The sequence below is a fragment of the Diabrotica undecimpunctata genome, chromosome 6, assembly GCF_040954645.1.
Source record: "Diabrotica undecimpunctata isolate CICGRU chromosome 6, icDiaUnde3, whole genome shotgun sequence".
In the NCBI taxonomy this organism is placed as follows: domain Eukaryota; kingdom Metazoa; phylum Arthropoda; class Insecta; order Coleoptera; family Chrysomelidae; genus Diabrotica; species Diabrotica undecimpunctata.
Window position 1 is genome coordinate 137776145 of NC_092808.1, and position 19534 is coordinate 137795678.

The 19534-nt window shown below is 31.6% G+C and overlaps 1 protein-coding gene across 2 annotated transcripts in view; it reads left to right on the plus strand.

Annotated features, from left to right (window-relative positions):
• Positions 1-18703, plus strand: part of Osi9 (DUF1676 domain-containing protein Osi9) — a 41679-nt gene extending 22976 nt beyond the window's left edge. The window contains exon 3 of one of the 2 annotated variants that reach the window (XM_072535525.1): positions 13357-18703. In XM_072535525.1, the coding sequence (XP_072391626.1) occupies positions 13357-13658 (302 nt within the window). In that variant the 3' untranslated portion in view covers positions 13659-18703. The remainder of the gene's footprint in view (positions 1-13356) is intronic. The other variant, XM_072535524.1, reaches the window with a different exon arrangement.
• The last annotated feature ends 831 nt before the right edge of the window (positions 18704-19534 follow it).

Here is a 19534-nt window from a genome sequence, read left to right on the forward strand (position 1 = left end):
GGTATATGGTGCATCGTTTGCTGTATATAAACATTTGACCTGTAATGGGAGTATAGTAAGTAAATGAAGGATTGAATCAATATTTTAATGAAAATATAAATATTATTATTTTCATATATGTATAAAAGGAGTTGAATGCAAAAATTTTTTTTACACATACTCTGCAGTAAAATTCATTGTTAATTTTGTTATTATTATAAAAATACAATACATTACACTGCCACATACTTCAATATTATAATACAAATTAATATGGTTTGCTGCAATTAATTCTACAAGGAAGAGTAGAAGGAAAACGAGGACCAGGAAGGCTACGGATTTTCTGGCTGAAAAATCTACGTACGAGGTTCAACACAACAACCACAAATCAGTTTGCAAAATACAGATTGTCATAATGATCGCCAACATCCGAAATGGATAGGCACTACAAGAAGAAGAAGATCTCTAAGTATGTGCCTTCTAGCAAACAAACGCGGACATCAATATTATAGGCGGGCTAGCAGGACAGTTTTCTTTTGCTCCTTGTTGATATGATATTGTCACTATTCGTCATATGATAAAGTAAAATTCTTTTTCTACTTACGGTGTTTAATCGTTCTAAATGTTAAAAATTAACAAGGCTATTCTTAATTTCCTAGTGGCTTCTTTATTACATCTGACGAATAATACGTTGTAATAGCAACATCTGCTTATTTCTTATAATATTGTCCAGATATTAAAACTTGCGCTATTTGATTGCATGAACGATCTCGCACTTCTTTCTCGTTCTACGTATAACATCAACAATAGTCACCCGGTTTGCTCAAAAAACTCTTAAAATGCGTCTGTACTAGAATATTTCTCTTAAAGAAGTTGAACTTTCTTAAAGAAGCGTCAAAAAGATTCAAGGATTTACCCTATACAATTAGGTAGAAAAAACATAAAATCTAAAGATTAAGACATTTGATCGAATTCGAAAATCGTAAGAAATTTTTAAATTTATCACCCTGTATCATACCCTGTGATGACGTTCATAAAAAAACTTAAAAGATTTTTCCGATTTTGTAGCAGTTAAGCTTAAGTAATGAAATAATTTTGATTATTTTAAATCATTCTCTAGTATAACTAAGTAACATGCCTTCAAATCCTGTTCGTTTTCTTTATTGGTTTACCGTTTTATCAAATAATATTTTAGTTTTACTTACACACCTTCAAAAAAACAATTAATTCACCAGTTATTCGTTAGTCGTGTAACTATTATAGTTACTTCCCAGTATAACCGATTCTCCAATAAAAATGTAAGAACTTAAAACTAGTTTTACTGATAGGGCAAATAAAAACTGGTCCTGTATTTATTTGACTAGTATAGAACATTTTCTAGTACAACTAAGTAACACGCCTTCAAATTTTGTTCGTTTTCTTTATTGGTTTACCATTTTATCAAATAATATTCCAGTTTTACTTACACACGTTCAAAAAAACAATAAATTCACCAGTTATTCGTTAGTCGTGAGTAGTTACTTCCCAGTACAAACGATTCTCCAATAAAAATGTAAGAACTTGAAACTAGTTTTACTGATAGGACAAATAAAATCCTGCCTGTATTTATTTCACTACTCGTCATAGTTTTTGTTGTTTTTTGACTTGCAGTGATATAAAGAATTAAATTAGGAAAAGTTTTGGGAGTTGTCGATTTATAACTGGTTTTTTTTTTATTTTATTTTACTTTAATCACTTAGGGTTATTAGCATAAGAAAAATACAAAAAGTGACAAAGACATACAGGCATTATACAAAATATCAATTACATAATAATGTATACAATATAATATTTTAATTATTGATGAATTGTATTAAATTTTATTAAAAAAGTTTATAGATTTCAGGAATTCTATCAAGTCAGCTCCGTATTTAGATTCTCCTAGAAGTTCTTTTAATGTTTTAGGAATGTGGTGATATATATATATATATATATATATATATATATATATATATATATATATATATATATATATATATATAGGCAATTTTTTTCGTGATAAGTAATCTAACCCCAATTTGTTTTCCAAAGTTTTCCATTTATGTGCAGAAATTTCCGCTTTGTTCGGCATCGTGAATAACTGCAATATTTGTTTCATATTTGTCCAAAGTATTTGTTACGTTCTTTAGTACTACTTTTCAAGAGTTTAATCAATATTTCATTATCCAATAATCACCCAATTTTATAACTTTCGCGACCGTTCTGCTTTTTGTAGTTATTTTTTTTTATTTTCTTGGGCTTGTTGGGACTACGATGCAAATTTTTACAACGGTTTTACAATAAACCGTTTTTTAAGCTTAAAAACTTACCCCTTTCCAGTTCCCTACCTCAGATTATGAGGCAATTATTTTTTCTTTACTTTTTGTTGAATTTTCTTCCTTTTGCAATGGTTCTGTTCATCCTGTCAATCAATCAATCCTGTTACGACTTTTTTTTACTTTTCACCATTTTAAAAGGCTTTGGCCCTGATCTAATAGCTTAGCTTTGGCTTCGCAATAACCCGCAAAAAATGCACTTTTTAGAAAAATTTCATCCTGCGTGAAATTTCTAGTTAAATAATGGATTTCGTTAGCGTACCAAATTCATTAACTTATTATTATTAACTATTGTAAATTGAACACTTGAAAAATCATTTCATAGTTTTGTTACATACAGACATATAAATTGGACAAGAATAGCAGAAATTTATGTATATCGTATTTCAATAGATCAGACAGTAAAACATTAAAAATTATATTTTACAAAATTAGTAGGATTTGATAAAATTTATGTATATGTTTACATAAACCTACCGAATAAAAGATATATAAATTTAAAAAGAACATCTCTTCGCAAGATTTTTTATTTAACCCTCTAGAAGTGTCATTCTTGAAAAATTTATGTGCCTTTGGAAGATAATAACCCAGTTAAAAATCAATTTTCTCTTACGCCGTTTCTTAGGAATTCTACACAAAATCCTATTAGGGCAATTCAGATTTCATTTTCAGTGAAAGTGAAAATAAGTGCCACTTTAAGGTCTGTTATCTGCCAGTCTTATAAAACAATTGAAAATAAATGTAACAATTCTCTGTAAATATTAATAACTGTGGTTTCAAAGTGAGAATATGAAGAAAATATTTGTTGAAGATTATATACAACAGAAGTTTGAGTAAAGACGTTTTACATTTTAAGAACTTCATCAGTTAATCACATATATATATATATATATATATATATATATATATATATATATATATATACTTCTAAAATACGAAGGAAAAGATCTGACTAAACAACTACTAAAACTAATCCAAAAAATAATATAACATAACAAAAATTTCTTAAGAATGGAAAATAAGCCTTCTAATACCTTTCTTAAAAAAGGAGACCAATCGGACCTGGAAAATTACGGAGGAATTAATTTGTTATACATAACACTAACATTTACAACCAAAGTGACAACAAATAAACTGAATAAGATTATAATACTAGCAGAAGAACAACAAGGTTTTAGGTCGGGAAGATCATGCATTGACGCTATATTTATACGCAAGTACAAGAGAAATCACTAGAATACAACAAACCGGCATTTATATGTTTCGTAGACTTTAAGAAGGCATTTGACCAGGTTAAATTAAAGGACGTTATTTACTTATTGTACGCAAGAGAGATATCTTTTTTATTGAACGCAATTCGTTGACATAACATCCTTCCGATTTTTGTTACTGTAGCTTTTGTAATATATGTTTTTTACAAGATGCTCTTCTGATAGGGTTATCATACCTTAAAGATGGTTAGGAGATACGACGATGGACGCTTGCCTTCACCCATTATCTCATGGGCAATATTTACTATTTTTTGTACTAAATTGTACTAAAACTTTTTTTTTTATATTGTTCTGAGTTATTTTCTTGTGACATCTTATACAAATTTACTATTTTAGTTGGAAATAAACCTGAATATTGGTTACAAATTAAATTTTTTTGACGTTTCGACTTCAACTTCGGAATATTTTGATAACGATTTCCGAAATGAAAGTCCAAACGTCAAATACATTTAATTTCTAACTCATATTGTGGCTTATTCCCAATTATCCTCCTAATTATATTTTGCGTACTGTTTACTCGATATATTTTTAGGTTGAGCGATGTATACCGTCGTGAAAACAAACTAGATCTGAAGTTGGACCACTAGTTGAATAGAAAGTCGGAGCGTGAGTGGAGACCAATATCCAACTAGTAGTCCTACTAAGTGGGACCGCAAGTTGGAACGTGAATGCCCAGCTTTAAAGTCTTACCCATATAAAAAATTTTCACATTCAGGAGATATTTTATAAACGTAGTTTTTTGTTCTTTTTTGTTCGTTGTTAAGTTTAATATTGGGTGAAATAGATCTTAGTGTGATGGTTATTTTAAATACTTTAATGTTACATTTATTTCCTTTTCTTTTTAATTAATACTGAATTATTATCCACGATTCACGTCATTTATACATTTACTAATTAAATTCATTCATAAATTATAACTATATATTTTTTACTAATAATTTCTGAAAAGGGCCGTTTTAGCTCAAACCCTTTCGCCTGTGACCACTCTGGGCACGACTGCCTCCTCAAGACTACATCCACCGATGAAAACCACTAGTAAGACCTAACTGAAATTACGTCGACGTAATGACGACGTAATTTAAAACAAAACAAACCACGTCCTGAAGAGGTATCATATCTAAAACAGGACAACAAAATCAACCAAACGAAAAAACAATTACCGAAAAAACAACAAGACAACGATGCATGCATACTCTCAGTCACTAATAAGAAAGACCTACGATAGGCAAGAATTTGCAAAAAGTTATCGGAACCGTTGTGAAAAGAGAGAAAGAAGTAATAAAATTCGTAAACATTCCATAATTAAAATTGTATAAACACATGTTTAAAAACGGAAGAAAAGCTGATAACCAAAAAATTACAATACAATATAAATACACGAAGAAAATTAAAAAACTAGCATTTTTTAAGATCGAATTAAGACAAGGTTAAGAGGATTTTAGAGAAAAGTAATTGTTGATCTATGCGGTCGTTCCCTTTCGCCACGTAATGAAAAAATTAATTGAATATATACCTTATTACAAACTTATATTTTATAAATTAAATGAAGTCCTTTGATCTAAATAAAATTGAAAAGATAATATACCAGCTGCAAACCGAATTATAACGATAAATGTTAGTCAAACAATAGAAAATACATAATAGGGTTTAGAACAGCTCCAATATTCACAATAAACCGAAAAAAATCTAATCCTCTAAAAATGTAGGAAAATCCACTGCTTCCGCTATTGTTTATCCTGACAGCGAGGATATAATGAGTAAGGCTTAATACAGCATAGGGAGAGAAAGATAAGGTAAACAAAATCACCGCCATCTTGACGATGCCGTTCGATGCATGGAAAATGAGTATAAATAATAATAAGTAGTAAATATATTTAGAAAGTCGTCACGAAATAGCGTATAGATATATATGTGAATAGTCAAACAATAAAATAGAATAATATTAAATAGTAAATTAAAATCTAGCATAATTTCGGTAGTCAGAGATTTGACATCTAGGAATAAGCTAAATTTTGCTGAGAATAATAATTTTTTATCCCAAAATGGTGCAAAATATCTTGTTTTTTCTACCCCCAAGCTTCTCCAAAACCCCCCTCCCAACTTAGAGGGCGGGGAATGAAAAACGTGCAAACAATCTCACGTTACAAGAAATGCTTTGAAGAAGACAGAATTCAGTGGAATTTGTAGCTAAACTGATGAAATTCCGAAAAACCTACTTGTGCAATCAAAAAGAAGCAGTTTTAAACGATTTAAATTGTTTGTAAATATATCATCACTCTCTTTGCCTTTATACCTAGACTTGCCCTAATATACTTATTCCTAATTTTATTCTTTTTTGTCACACTACTTACTAAGCATTCTCATTTTCGCCATACGTTTTAACTGCCAAACATTCAGTTCCGTACACCATATCTGATCTTGTGGCTGTTTTATAGAATTTTCCCTTCAACTTTATAATTTTTTGTCACAAAATACACCACTCGCTTCTACCACTTCATCCATCCAAACCTAATTTTTTTTTTTTTTTAGAAAAAACATAATCCACATCAACCACGCAGGGTTATTAGTGAAGTAACGTACACAAGAGTTTATTTTATTTACATTAAATAGATGTATGTAGACCTAAATCTTTTAAATAACTTATTACATGGTCAGTGTTTATGGTTAAAGTGGTTTTGATGTCATCTGAGATTCCATATTTTCTTCTTGTTTCTTCGTGGTACTGGCAGTCAATCAGAATATGCTTCACTGTCAATGGGAGAGAACAGTTTCTGCCGGTTGGAGAAGATTCTTTGTTGATTAAGAATTTATGGGCCAGTGCAGTGTGTCCAATTCTTAGTCAGTTAGTTATTACTTGGTCCGTTCTATTGGATGGATTATTCAAGATGGTCTTCACAAGGGGATGAATCTCATATAGTTTGGTTCCTGAATCTTTCCAGTAGTCTTGCTATATGTTTATACAGTGGTCTTTAACTAGGTTTTTGAGATCGGAATATGGGTAATTTCTTGATTTGGTTGTGTATTGTGAGTTTATTCGACTTGTGTTTGCTAGGTTGTCTACTTTCTCATATCCAGCTATTCCTACATTCGATGGTACCCCGATAAATGTTCCTTGTTTTCGAGTTGATTAAATTATATTTATCTCATTTTTTATAGCCCGAAATATTGGATTTCTAGGGTATATTTGTTTTAGACCTAATCGAACAATTAATGAGTCAGTGATGATGACACATTTATTCTCACTACGCGTTTTAAAGAAAATTAAGGCATCCAAAATGGCTGTGGTCTCGCCTGTGAGGATGCAGAAGTTTGTAGGTATGGATATAGTGTGAGTAGTGTATTTACAGTAGTATGCAGCAGCGTGTCCGTCATGAACTTTAGAGGCATCACTGAAAAATTTGAAGATAATTAGGATAATCAGATATCATTTCGGAGTACAAGTGTTTAATGAAAATTGGATTTGTAGTTGATTTGGGGTATTTTGTGAGGGTTAAGTCAATGGTGAGTGGTTGGATTATTCATGGAGGAAAATTTATACTGACTTGTGGAGATCGATTTAGCTTATCCATATCAAAGTTAGAAGATTTTATTCGTTCTATAAGGGGAGTACTATTTTTAGTTAGTTTTGTAGAACCAATACTGGGATGACAAATTTGGGAGAATACTGGATGTTATTTCTGTGCTGATATTTTCCCTATATAGTTTAGGGAGAATTAGCCATCCCTTGATTATCCTTAAACTAGTGATGATTCGTCAGTTTCGTCAGCTGAAGAAGGATTAGGGTTTATTTTTTTTTCTTTAGTCGGGTGATATTATTTCTTAACCTAGAATTTGTGTGTAACAATAAACAAAATTAAGGATCTGAATTAGTTCCTCTGGTTCATTGGAGTAATCTTTAGAAGTTAACTCAGGGTTATGAGAGTTTAAAACATTTTCCATAAAATCACATATTTCATTGAAATTTAGTATAAATAGAGGTGATCTATTTTCGATTTTGTCTTTGATGGATTCTAGGGAGAGAATGACATCTTTGCGGGGGGGTTTTAGAAGAGTTTTTGGGTTTTTTTTTTGTTTTATATTGTTAAGGGGTACTAAAAACGGATGAGTCGGTGGAGTTGGTTTTTGGATTGTCTTCGTTAATTTCAGGAGATGATATGTTATGTCTTTTTAGCTGTTTAGGATTGACTGAATTATTTGAGGTTATTGGTATTTCTGGCGTCGTAGTATTTTCAGTTTTATTTACAGCCGGTGATGTTGTTTTGAAAGAAGAAGAAGTGTTTGGATTATCTGTAGATATGTTTTCGATGAGGTCGGTTTCCGTTCCTCCGTTTAGAGGAAAGCCTGGAAGTGGGATTGATATTCTCACTAAAATTCAGGTTATTCGTATATTTTTTACGGTTTTAGTGGCAATTTTAACTCTGATGACTGGAGTACAAGTGTTGTTGTCAAACTTTATATTTTCACTAGCTGTAATATCTTACGCAAATCACATCCATCACTTATACGTCACTGGAAGTTTAGAAACTTTATAAATTTTTTAATATATCCGACCTCAGTACAACGTTTCATATGGATTAAAAAAAGAGTATTATATTCAATCTGTTGGTGACATATTTATTTATAATAATATAAATAATGAGTACTAATAATCTAAATTCTAAAATAAAAAATTGTTTATCAAATGATTAAATTTATTATGATAGATGTCCCATTGAATATTTGCAATAAGTCGCTTTTAAACTGTTGTTGATATATTGTAACAGAAAGCTAAACAATACTTTTTTTAATATAATATGTATTACCGAATATCTGTACCTGTCATATTGTAATTATTTGTTAAATTTTGTTGTAATTAAAAAAAATTAGAGCCGCATTAACGCATTGTATGTTTAGTTACAGTATATAATAGATATTGTATGCAAACATGCTATGCTTTAGCAAAAATAATATTCGTTATGATAAAAACATAGCGGGGAAAATAATAACGCAGTGATATGTTTAACTTAAAATAAATTGAAATTTATTTACTGTATCAATACAAAACATGAGTATATTATTTTCGTAAATATATTGGGAAATTGAAAAAGTTCGTCAGTAGCGTAGAATATAAAAATAATAATATTATCATTATTCTGGCTTTATAACCCTGCGTGGATCCTATTCTCCTAAAGAATTTCTCTCCAGTCGTCCCTATCGATCGCCTTTCTCCGCCAAGTACGTATTTACATATTTCTCATGTCCTCATCGATATTATCAAGAAACCTTGTTCCGGGTCTTCCTTTTCCTCTTTGACCAATGAGTATATAAAGGAGCGTTTTTCTAACTGGTTAATTTTGTTCCATTTGTATTACATGCCCTATCCACCTCTGACGTCCTAGCTTAACCCATTAACGCCCAAATTATTTTTTTTGCATTTTTAACGTAATTTTTTGTTTCGTAATATATTTTGAGGTACAAAATGATGTCCTATCAAAATTTTTGTTTTTTGTGTTCAAATTTTTGGAAAAACAACTGTCCTCATTTGAGAACGCCGGGCTCAACTACTATAAAATTAAAGACAAAATTTAGTTTAACAAAATAAGTTTATTTAATTGTTTTTCAAATTATTTTCATATTATACACTATGGAGATAAAAAATGTTTATATAAATCCTATATTTTTTTATGAAATTGTTCAAAACAAATTGATACGCAAAGCGTTACATTACATTTTTGGCAATATGTTCGTGGTTTTGACGTACAGTCTCGATTTTGACTATCATATCTAATGTCTTCACAGATATTGCTTCTTGATGTACTTGGAAGACTAAGTGGTCGACCTTTGCTTATTCTTACGCCATGACCACGTTTTAGATACGAAGTAGCTATTTGTCGCCTGTAGTCTTTGATGGATATATTTTTTTCTCCTTTATGTATCATATACAGCACGCACCCATTTACTATAGCCATATCCATCATTCGTGTAAAAAGACACCAATACCATTTTTTTCCTCTGACAGATATATGGTGTTTTTCTAATAGCCAGTCATGGTGATCCACGCCACCCATATGTTTGTTATAATTGGAAAAAGCGGATGGTTGGCTCACTTGTACTTTATTTTTTTCCTTCTTACTCCATTGTTGAACCTGATTGGTGGGAAAAACCGTATCATAGTTAGTTCCAACATAAACACAATTACTGTCGTTACATTTGCATATTAGTATTTTGTTGTTTTTGTCAAAGCACCAGTCATACGCGCCTCGAGGTTCTTTTTGTAGGTCGTTTGATTGTTTAGTAGGACACATTGCAGTTCGGTTTTCTCTAATAGTTCCCGTAGCGCGATACCCCTTTTCTTTTAATTGGCAAAGGAGACTGTAACTTGTAAAAAAGTTATCAAAATATACAATATGTCTCTGTGGGTTTTCTACGATACTCAGCATTTTAGAAACAACTCTTGTACCTAAAGGCTCAGTTGATTCCTCTCCCGAAGCTTTTCCACAACAAAGAGCAAAATTGTAACAATAACCATTATCGCCACACAGCGCCCACAGTTTCAAACCAAATCGAATTGGTTTGGCCCTAATGAATTGTTTTAGTGAATTATGGCCGTAATACTTCACTATCATTTCATCTACTGATAGATGTTGGTGAAACACTCCCCATTGTTGGAACCGCGCATTTAGAAGATTTAGCAAAGGTCTAATTTTGAATGACTTATCATGTTTGTTATTGTCAGCTTCGGAATTATTTGCAAAATTGATTAGATGCTTTATTTCTAAATATGCATTACGACTTAATGCATTTTTTACAAGCGGTATTCCCAAGTCTTCTTGTTCAGACCAGTAGTCCCTCTCGCTGGGTAATTGGTGGTAACTAGTAAAAATTAGAAATCCAATAAAAATTTTAATTTCTTCAGCTGTTATTGAGTAACCATGTTTATTTTTTTGCTCTGTAGCATAGCGTTGTGTTTCTGTTATGATATGGTTGTAAACAACTTCATCAAAAAACATTTCAAAAATTTGTAGTGGAGTGTATTGACGTACCTGCCTCTTTACATTTTCATATACTTCTTTATCACCTTCATTTTCAATGTGTTCATATTGTGGATCCGATTTACTACAGTAAGGTACAAACGGTTTTTTGGATTCATATTTTTTCCTTTTGGTTATTGGTACAAGTGGTAAGTCATCTTCATCATCAAGATTTTGATCATCTTCTTCCTCAATAAAAACTTCAGTCCCTCTGGGTATGTCTTCCACCTCAGCAACTCCTAATTCATCGTCATTGATTTCGTCCTCGTCTGTTAAATCATCGACTTCGGGGGACAATGCAGCTATATCAGCATCTATTTGTTCAGAATTTAAATAATCAATGGCCTCTTCAAGATTACGAAAATATCTTCGACTCATCCTAAAATAGTAAAAAACAATTAGTTAATCAAAATACCCGTATAGACTTTTTACACAAAATATATGAATTTGCCCAGCGTCCTCATTTGAGGACGCATAATAGTCTTATAATTTTTTTGACATTTTTTTTACTGGGCAGTCATTTTTGAATTTTTTTGTGTAAGTTGTGGATCTAACCTAATAAAACATACAAATTTTTAGAACTCACCTTTGCAAGTAAAAAAGTTATGCACGTCGATGTAAGTATAGTTCAATAAACTTGAAAATCGTACTTTTAACCTTGGGCCAGTATCTCGTCAAATAAAAATAAAGCGCCGACACATACACTTCTGTCTACGATAGTGCTTCTACTAAACCACTGCGGTAAGCAATCACCAAATATTCACGCAGACATTGTTTTATCCCCACCTAAACAAGCCATCGTCAAACGAGGACGCTGGGCACTAACGGGTTAATATGTTTCAAGCTGTTCCTGGTATATTATATAAAGTTCGAAGTTGTATCGTCTTCTTCACATTCCATTGCCATTCACTGCTCCATAAATTTCCTTTAAAACTTTTCTTTTAAAACATCCTCCCATGTTTTCGTTACTTTTTGTTAGAGTCCAGGACTCTGAACCATTTTTTGGGACTGGTCGTTTTATTGCTTTGTAGAGTTAAATTTTTATAGAACCTTTAAGACTACCACTAGAGAATTGAAGTACTATTATAAAAATAATACCTCAATCAACCATGGGAGCTTATCGCCTATCTCTTGCCTAGCTCAGTATCTCAAGTGTAAGTTCGTCTTGTCTTAAACTAGGGATTGAACCTGAACTATTAGCTGATAGCAAATTAGACAAATTTTAACCAAACATATTTATTAACAATAATAAAAAAAAAATAATCAACCCTGCCAAAGCTTAACAATAAACTAGTGAGGACGATACTTATGGCTTCGATAGGATGTTCGTGTGTCCTCCCCATCCCATAGATTACAATGAAAGTACTTACCCCAAGAGAATTTTGTAGACCATAAAATGAATCTTATAATAATGGTTGCCTTCTTTTATAAATTTCAAAAAGAGGCAAAAAATTATATTCCCACTGCATTAGAAAAGTTGACTGACAGAAAGTAAGTGGGAGATTGAAATGAAGTTAGCACAGATGACATAGGACGTAAGCCTATGATAGAGATAGCTTTTTGGTCCACATGGAACAGAATATTTTAGTCTACAGGACAGAAATAGAGAGGTCGAATATTTATTCTACGGGACAGAAAGAGAAAGAAAAGAAAGACAGAGGGAGAAAGAGAAAAACAGAGGGCCAACTACTTTTTAAATAAAAAATAGTAAAATAGTAGAAATCGTATGATTTGTCTTTTTGTTATTAGATGGCGTAGTTACGTCCGTAAATAGTTATTTTGATAAATATTGGTCTACGACGGGATAGATTTTGTTTCGATTCAGAGCAGTGGCTATACCGCTCTGAGGAGACCTAAAGAGGTCGAAATACGTATAAGCGGCTGTATCAAAACAAAAATCTAATACCGTCATTATGTTTTATTTTCATATTTCTTGATATAATTGTGGATTTAAGGAGGAGATTGAGATCAAAATAGCATCTGTTGGCCTTACACATTCTGCGGTTAAGCTAATACATGCTGGATGTAGTAATGCTTGGTAGATTGCATAAAGTTCTCCTGTAAGTACGGTTGCAGTATCTGGAATTCTGTGTTTGAGAATGTCTGTGTTGTTAATTATTGACTCCATTTTCAGTTGTAGACGCGTCTGTGTAGTATCCTGTGTAATCAGAATGAGAGTTAATTAGATCTCTGAAGTGTTGTATGATAATATTGGGGTTAGTGCTATTTTTATGGAATTGTAATAGACTACAGTTGAGGATTGGAATTTTTACAGTCCAAAGTGGACAAAGATATATTTTTGTATTGATATAAGGGGGAAATTGCTTTCAGTTAAGTAGTTTCATTGCATAATGGATTCTGCAGGAATATGGAAGATTGAAATTTGACGAGTTATTCATCATAGATATGTTTAAAATATTATTTATTGGAATTCGTTTATTTACATGTATGTTCGAAACGTAGGGTTAACAGCTAGTCTACGAAGCTTTAGCGTGGGTTCACCTATGCTCTGCCCTTATTGCTTTATATTTATTTTATTTTCTATTTTGCAATAAAAATATTAAAAGTGTCAAGTAACAATACTTTATAACAACATACGAATTACAAATACTCTGTTTGAGATTGGAGATTATAAATAAATAAATTGTTGTAATAGATAATTCTTACGTTATGTTTTACAATATATAACTCATTTTACATTAGCAATATATTATATTAACCAAAAATTTTTACGATTTTTAGGAAGGAAGAAAAAGGGAGGCGGAATGAAAATGAAATCGATGATGATGATTCTTACACTGAAAGCCGCAACTATCGGTGCCATTGTTCTTAAAATAATTGGCATGGTAGCATTTAAAGCACTTCTTATAGCTAAAGTGGCACTTACAATTTCCAGCATCATTGCTCTCAAGAAGCTTGTGGAAACTAAGCACCATACATCCACTTATGAAGTTGTGGCCGCTCATCCTCATTATGATGAGCACAATCATTTTGATAGATCATTTAAACATGAATTACCTTATAGAGGTTACAATGGTGCATAAAGTTTTATATAATAAGCTATTTTTAAGTGTTGACGGTTGTTTTGTATGAGATATTACTAGCTATGTTTGGTGACTGATTATTGGAATATTTGGGTTTATGCTAGGGGGACTAGCATGTAAGCTATTTGTATTTATCTTGGTAAGTTTTATTATTTTAGATTCGTTCTACAAATACTTTTAATCAGTAGACAGTCAAAATTATTGTATATTTTGTGCTGCTTTTAAGAGAATTTTGATGACGACGACGAATATCAGGGAAAAGTCTGTTGAATAGGAAGAGAAGCGAAAACATAAGAAGAGATAAATGGATGGGTGACAAAATGGAAACAGAAGTGGAACGAACACATTAGTAGAATGGCAGAGAATAGGGTAGTACAAATAGTACGAGATAAGTCACCAAATGGACAAAGAAGTATTGGCAGACCAAGAAAAAGATGATGCGACAATTTAAACAATTTAGGAGGCTAATATTAAAGAATAAACAGGCTTTAAAGCCTACATAAAGGAAGGAAAAAGAAGAGGAGGAGAAAGTGACAATAAATAGTATCCGCAATATCATTCAGACGTGAAGAAATATTTAAAATATATTCGGTACAAGAAAAAAAGTATATTCACCAAAGACACTCAGAGCAAAAAACAATCTTTATAATTAGATATAAATGTAGAAATATAATCAGAGTTAAAAAATTTAAGTACTTCTATTTGAAAAGCACCTTATAGAATTCTAGCGAAGGAAAAGAAAATAGGAAGCAGTAAAGGATTAAAGCAACGGCATCAAGCATATATCATAAGTGCCAGTAAAAACAAATAAGGAATTCATCATAGGAAAAATTTATTAAGCCTAATTAGAAAAAAAATATGTGGGGGATAAATGTTAATATTTATATTATAACTATTGCTAAGGTTAATACTACTAGAAAAATTATTAAACTCACTTGATTTCCTGGATAAACCGCATAGAATTTGGAGCATTCGACTTCCTGTCTATAGTCTTCATCAGGGTTTCCGGGGTCTCGGTCAAGCCACCAGATTACTTCACCAGTACACTGGTCAGTGTTTACTAAATTATTGCTGAATACAGTCTGCTCATGTATATCTACCGTAGATGACTTGTATGAAAATTATGTTTGCCGAGGGCTAAAACTGAAATTTAATTGCGAATGAAAATGGAGTGTTCATAAATTAGGTTTTCAATTCTTCTATTAATTTGGCCTATATAAGTTCGTGGATCATAAAAGTAAAAAAAAAACTTAAAAGATCATAAGTGACAAAATTTTTGGTACGTGGTAATTATGGTTTATTCCTTTCGGTTTAAGAATTGTATCGATTTTTTCAGTACCATCTTTATCATAGGAAAGACAAGCTTTCGTATTATGAGAGTCTAATTCTTTGTATTGAGATTCAATGTGAGATAAATATCTGTTGATGTTTCGATGGGATAATTTAACAGTTTAACACGTTCGCGGACAAAGCGGCATATGCCGCTCTACTTTCTGGGACGAAGCGCGATATCCCGTCTAATGTTGAGAACAGCCATTTTTGTACATGAAATACTATTCAAGCACCTTAGGTGTCCCAGCAAATAACATAAAATATTGTGAACTGTCCGTGTCGTGTCGGTCAGTTTAGCTTTGAAATATTAGACGTGAGTTAGGCGGCGAGCACGTGGTACTATATCACTTCATTTTTGTTGTTTTTTGTTGGTGTTTTGTTTATTTTGACTAGATTTGTTGGAGAATAATAAAAGTAAGTAATTGTTTTATTACGATTGTGTTATTTAGTAATTTGTATGCTGCTTATCAGTAGTAGAGACAGTAATAAAATGTTGAGGTTACATTTTTAGTAAATATACTATTTTTTATTTTTACAGAAAATGGATTCTAGAAAAGAAGCAAGGCTTCTTGGACTTATGGATGAAGTGAGCACAGATGAATTTGAAAGTTCTGAATCAGAACCTTATAGCTCTGATGATGATTTACAAAATCCATCATATCAACATAGTCGTGGTGAAGATTCGTTGGCAAACGAGAATCTGTTTTCAAACGAAAATCACGAAGACAGAGTTGAGCCAGAAAATGACGAAACAGGTAATGATATACAAAATTTGCTAGAGGTGGGCGATATTGGAACTGATACCGAGTGGGATGCTATTGCCGCAGATATTCCAGATTTTTTGTTTGACGATTCCCAAAGTGGCCTTCATCTTAATTTTGACACAGGTACTCCTAAAGCTACAGACTATTTTTTTAAATTTTGGGATCAAGAAATTATTCAGCTAATTCTTGATTCAATGAACAAATACATTGAAATATTGACTAATGTAAATAGGCCCAAGCAAAATACAGCAGACAAGCATCCATTAGGCCATTTACTATGGAGGAACTTCAATCATTTTTAGCTATATGCATATTACAGGGTCAAATAAAATACCCCTCTGTAAGGAAGTTGTTTTCAATGAATCCACTTTATTATGCACCAGTTTTTCATTACACCCTATCTGGTAGAAGATTTGAAGAAATGCTGCTGTGTTTTAGCTGTGCTTGTAAAGAGGAAACAACAGGAACTGATCCACTGAAAAAAGTCAATCCTCTGCTCGATAAACTATTCCTTAATTTTCAAAAAGCTTATTACCCTGCAGAAGAAATATCACTAGTTGAATCATTGCTTCTCTTTCGTGGTCATCTGAGTTTTCGGGTGTATATCAAAGGAAAAAAAGCGAAATATGGCATTAAGTTCTACGAGTTATGTACAGCAGACGGATACGTATTGAATATAAAAATTTATAAAGGAAAATCCGAAGATGTAGAAGGATTATCTAAAATTGAATCGTTAGTACTGCAACAGGCCATCATTTATTCCTTGATAACTTCTACAACAGCCTTTTGCTGTCAAATCCCTTTTGGAAAGAAAAACTCATTCTACAGGAACTCTTAGACGAAACAGAAAAGGAAATCCAAAAGCTCTTGTAAACACCAATTTAAAGAAAGGAGAACACAAATGGCGAAGAGACGGTAGCATCTATATTTCAAAGTGTAAGGATAAAAGGGAAGTACTCTGCATAACAACCAAATATCTCCCAAAACTTATAAATTTACAGAACAGGTTTGGAAAGACAGTAATAAAACCTGAAGAAGTTGCCAGGTACAATGAGTACATGTCAGGAATAGATAGGAACGATCAAATGGTGAGTTATTATTCTTCTCCACGGAAAACTATCAGGTGGTACAAATAAGTGATGTTTCACTTACTGGACACTTACAGTTCTACACTTACAGTTTTACAAAAATGTAAAACTGACCCTTTTGGAATACAGAGAAAATTTGGTAAGAGAATTATTGAACTTTCCAGAAGATATGAATGATGGGAGAAAACTGATGCATAAGGGAGCTTTGCACGGTGGAAAACGACCTCGAATGGAAGCGAATATAGTTGTCAACACTAACAATGAACAATACTTTCCAGATATAATTCCACACCCTACAGACCCCTGCAAAACTCACCATGTAAGGTGCAAGTGGTGTTTACGAAACAAAAAACGCAAGGAAACCAGATACTTGTGTAAAACGTGTGCCGATAAACCAGCACTTTGCATTGTACCGTGTTTTGAACTGTACCACAAAAATTAAATTTTTTAATATAAGCGTATTTTTGTATTATATTTTCGTTATAAGGATATTTCTTAATTTTTTTTGTACAGAAATAAAGATTTAGTTGCATTTATTAATCGAGAGCGGCATGTACCGCTTTGTCCAGTTGCACAACTTTTGTGACATATATGGACATAGCGGCATTTACCGCACCTTGTTTTTTTATAAAAAACAACCTTAACATTCTAAAATATTATGAAACTACTTTTTTATGACAGAAAAATAACAAATTTTAAAGATTTTTACAAGTGTGTTTTTTGCGAGCCCCTATAAAAACTAGGTGTCCGCGAACGTGTTAAAAAAAGACGAATCAGTTCCTATTTTAGTAGATTTGTCGATTTGAGCATTAAAAATAGAGATGGGCCTCCGGTCTCAAAGTCACTAATCAAGTAATTGGCATTCACTGGAGACGTGGCAAACGCATTTCCGCACATTGGCTTTATCTATAGAAATGTTTGTAAAAACTAAAATTATGTCAAAACTTATTATACTTACATGTCTGAAGGTTACATAGGATATTGTTTAAGAATTTTAATGAAATAAAAACAATATACAATTGACGAACGATGATGCGTTTTCTGTGGGAAGTTGTAGGGTTTTGGACATGTGTTTTGCTAGTGGTTTGCTAATATGACTTGGTAGCGTCTTTCTGTTGCCATTAAAAGCTTTTGTGTCCTAAGTTCGACAATTTTATTTGCATTCCATTTAGACACAAATTCTGCAGGTTAAGATTATTTCTCTTATTTTTAAAAATATATGAATAGTTTTGTCCGATTTTTATATTACTGTCACCTGATTAAAATTAAATAAATTTAATCAGTTTTATGATTTAAGCATTAAGATTTTTTGTCATTTAAGTCATGGATATCTGTTTATTTGATAATTTATGTATTTATTTACTTATTTATTTATTTATCTATTTATTTATAGATTTATTTAACTATGAAGGGTTAGCGGCTCAAAAGAGTTCACCGTGATATTTAACAATATTCATTAAATTTGAGAAAATTCTAAAACAGGTCGATTTTTACCCCAAAGCAGAAATATAACTTATTACTTTATTTACTTTACTTTATTAGGTACTACATTGCTCTACACGTGTTTCGAGTTATTCAACTCATCATCAGGAACACTTGTGGAAGTTCAACTGAAATGAAATGCAGTTTAGTATTTGGTCATTATACCACTCTCTTTCTCTCGACTTTCTCTACGTAAAGAGCGAAAAAGATAGTAATTTTCAAAGGTGAATCGTAGATGCACGTCGAAGTAAAAGGATACTTCTAGCGTCGTTAAAAGCCTCTAGTAAGAGGCTTTGAATTTGCGGTTCACCTAATTTGCTATCAGAGAGAGGTCTCTGGACTTCTTGTTAATTCGTATATATATATATATATATATATATATATATATATATATACATATATATATATATATATACATATATATATATATATATATATATATATATATATATACACTATTTCAGCATTTTTACAAAATCCATTAAATGCTGCCAAATATCAGGTTGGACTCTTTTGAGTGGCCAACTTTTTATATCTGGGAACTTTAATATAGTAAGTTATATTAAACAAATTTTTAGAGTGTACCTGGTATACTAAATAATTGGTACCTGTAATATTATAGTAAGAGTAGTATTTAATTGGTGATGGTAGCGACTTGTAGTACTTCTAGTCAATTTAGTTAGTTGTAAAGGCGTAGTCATATGAATTGATTTATGCCTTGATCTCATTTATATACTACATTATAGTGACATAACTATATAAAATCCAACATATTTTAAATGTATTGCACAAAAAAAAGATTTGTGCCAATCTTTAAACAAACTATTAATAATGAAAAAGACTAACATAGAACTATATTGCCGAAATAGTCATCTGTATTAAGGTTAATTTAGTATTTTGTATGTCGGCGCTGCGGTCTGAGGCTTAAATTTATACAACATTTATTTCAGGAGTTTGATATTTCATTGAGTCTTTAATTTTTTTACTTTATCAGAAACATGGAGATGCTGTATGTTTTTTTATAAAACAAATATTTGTATTTAATAATTTGAATGGACACATGTTTTTCTATGAAAGTAAAAAGCCTCATACTGCATTCCCGAAATTTTAACACGATTCCTTAGTATTATACAACACAAAATAAAACTTCTTTTTTACTTTACGTCTCTATATCTAGCTAATTGTTTGTTATATTCTTCAGGAGAAACTA